The sequence below is a fragment of the Triticum dicoccoides genome, chromosome 1A (assembly GCF_002162155.2).
Source record: "Triticum dicoccoides isolate Atlit2015 ecotype Zavitan chromosome 1A, WEW_v2.0, whole genome shotgun sequence".
NCBI classification, from domain to species: Eukaryota; Viridiplantae; Streptophyta; class Magnoliopsida; order Poales; family Poaceae; genus Triticum; species Triticum dicoccoides.
The window spans coordinates 164874371-164877554 of NC_041380.1; the positions used below are offsets into that span (position 1 = coordinate 164874371).

The window sequence follows — 3184 nt, forward strand, 5'->3', positions numbered from 1 at the left end:
TAAGTGTGCATGTTGCACACAAAGAAATTAAGTCTGCATTCGGTCCGGTGGTGAACTAATTAAACTTGATTCAGGACATGCATGCATATGATGCACAAGAAGGAATTAACTCTAAATACCCCGGTACTGGGCTAATTAGGTGCTATGGGAATTATGAGATGCATAATTACAATATTGAAAGCAAGAATTGCACGTCATCATTAATTGAACATTGTGAGAGGGAGTTAAATCTGAATTCCAAGAAAAGACAAGAGATGAAATCTCCTGGATTTTAATGGAAGGAAAAATCATGCACATAGAGAGATTAAATATGGATTGGGCTAAGGGCACTTTGAACACATTATATATACTTATTTAGATTTAGATACTCCTTCTCTTTTCCCTCTAAAGCGTGTAGTAGCTTCTCAACGAACATTGTTCGAAAGCTGTTTCTCACCAAATTTAATTACACTTTAATAAATTTTTTCCGATGCAACGCACGGACATTTGTGCTAGTTTTGCCTCTATTTACCATTCACCCGGATACTTATGAGCTCTAGAGATGAAATAATATTCAAAGAAACCTATCGATTTTTTTGAGCATCAGTTCAGACACAAGCGCTCATATACACGCGCATACACTCACCTCTATGAACGCACACACGCACACTCTACCCCTATGAGCACCTCCGAAAGACGGAACCGTCATATCATCTTGAGATTTACGAAGACACCGTAGGCGCCTCGTCGTTGATGGAAACGTCTCCTCCCATTGAATACACATAGCCGAAAATCCTAAAATAAATTCAGGAATAAATGCGAGCATTATGATTTGAACCCTGATGGGCTGAGAATATCATGGTCCCTCTAACCATCCAACCACAGATTGGTTCCAAACCTATCGATATTTGTTACATTTAAGATGACCCACATACTTCGTCAAATATATATATATATATATATATATATATATATATATATATATATATATATATATATATATATAGGAAACTAAAGTACCTACATGTAATTCGTACTCCTACTTGCGAAGGGTCTACGAGTCGAAATCGTTTTTCTTCGGGTGCATAAACGCGAAAGTAAGAACAGACGAACACCACAGGGAGTCAAAAGCACAAATAAAACAAAATAAATAACCTTTTCAATCAAAAAAGTAAAACGAAATCTTCTACTCAGCTTCGTTTCCACGCGCAGGAAACCCTAGAAATCCCCCCACCCGATTCCTCTCGCCAGGATCCCCCAACCCTTCCTCGCCTCCGGAGGCCCGAGCCGTAGTTCCCGACCCCCCAGTCGCCCAATTTCGCCGCAGCCCGATCCCCGGAGTCCCGCTCCCTTCTTCTATCCATTTGGGCGGGCCGCCGGAAAGCGACTCGGGATGGTGTTCTACTTCAAGGCGCGGCCCGACGCCGGTGACTACACCATCTTCATGGGGCTCGACAAGCATGAGAACGAGGACCTCATCAAGTACGGCTTCCCCGAGGACATCTGGTAATCGCCCTTTCATTCTACCCAGACCTTTTCTTTTCCTGTCATTATGTGCTATTTCTTTGTGCATCTTGAATCGATGCCGTAGTGACGGAAGAATGAAGAATTCATGGAGTACGGGACAAGGACATTTCTCTGGTTTGCAGAGTAGGTTTCTAGATGGGAGTTGGTTGTTTGTTCACGAAAGTTTGCTTATGGTTAGCAGCTGTTTCCTCATTGATGATACCAGATCAGGATATTGTCGTCTGTTTTGATGCTGCTTTCAGATGCATAGCTTGAGTGAGCAGTAGTCGATTTTTTTCAAAGGAGATATGCTTGATTTCTGTCAGAAATTATTGTTAGTTAACTGTGAAATGCTGTGCCAGTGAGTTTCGTATAATGGATTAATGGGTGTTCTTCATTGATGTCACCATGAACAATAATCACGGTGAGGTTAATATGTTGGAACTTAGAATCATAGTGCCATCTTTTTCACTGTGAATTGGGTTCACGGTTCATCACTTCATAAAAGGGTAGTTTGTTAGTTCGTTTCACGATCCAATTAAATTTGGTTCAAGATATAACAATATATATTAACATACGAGCAAAAATAATCCATGTCATCTTGCTCCCATCCCTGAGCATAAGCCCTTATGAGCTCACCACCTCTTATTCCATCCTCCCATCTCCTCACCCATAAATTAAAGACCCCACCACCAAATTTCTCCTCCGCAGCCTGCTGGTCCTGCTTTAAGCCTCCGCTTGTGCAACTAAACCTTTGCTCCTCCTCAACAATTATAGCTGTGGACATGGTCAAGACACAGACTGTGCTTTAGCGTTGTTTGGTTGCCCATGTATTGCGTGAGCAGGCTGGCAGGATGCAGTGAGACACCCTGTTTGGAATTTTGATGCCTGCTTATGTCCTTGGGTCTGTCCAGCATGATGTAAATGGTCCTGGCTCCAGGGAAACACATTTCATTGTGTTTCCCCTGGCTCGGTGCACGGGGCCGTCAGTGTTAGAGGTTAGCCCCTACTGGTTCAAGCCAATCTTATGCAGACACATACTCCCTATGTCATCAACAAAAGGAGCTTCCTGCCTCAGCATGTCTCATACACATAGGCCACCAAACACAGGCACCTCCATGGACTCAACGTCCGAGTCTGTCCTGGGAAATCTAGGTTGAGCACATCCTATATACTTAAGTAGTTGATTCCCACAACTTCTGTTTGTCACAAAATGCACACATGCCATCTCATCAACCCCACTACTTTTATTTCTCTTAACATCCATGTGAAATGCTACTTTTACTATTTCTCTCAACATGCACACATCCCACTTCATCAACCCCACTGCTTTTATTTCTCTCAACATGCATGATAAATACTACTCATATTGTATAAATATTTTTACAACTATATAATGATCAAATGCACTAAATCATATGTATTTGTAACTTAATTGTTATATTAAAATTTCAGACAATCAAATCTCATCAAAACAATATATTGCAACCACTTCTGGCAGCAACATGTGGGGTATCTCTAGTTGTTAATGTTATGGGTAACTAGTAGCTGCTTGGTCGGGTGCAGAGTAGCGAGTAATCGGTGCATCGGCTGATTAACTGATTTATCGGTCGATCATTGATCGGTGGGTTAAGTTAACTAATGGTAAACCAACACTTAGCATCCTACTTTCATACAACACATTGGATAGAGGAAAGGA

General features: G+C 41.6%; 1 protein-coding gene across 1 annotated transcript in view; it reads left to right on the forward strand.

Annotated features, from left to right (window-relative positions):
• Nucleotides 1–1141: 1141 nt before the first annotated feature.
• The window catches only part of LOC119368696 (coiled-coil domain-containing protein 25-like), a 7615-nt gene continuing 5572 nt past the window's right edge, over nucleotides 1142–3184 (forward strand). The window contains exon 1 of the mRNA XM_037633880.1: nucleotides 1142–1485. Within this exon, the coding sequence (XP_037489777.1) occupies nucleotides 1373–1485 (113 nt within the window). The 5' untranslated portion in view covers nucleotides 1142–1372. The remainder of the gene's footprint in view (nucleotides 1486–3184) is intronic.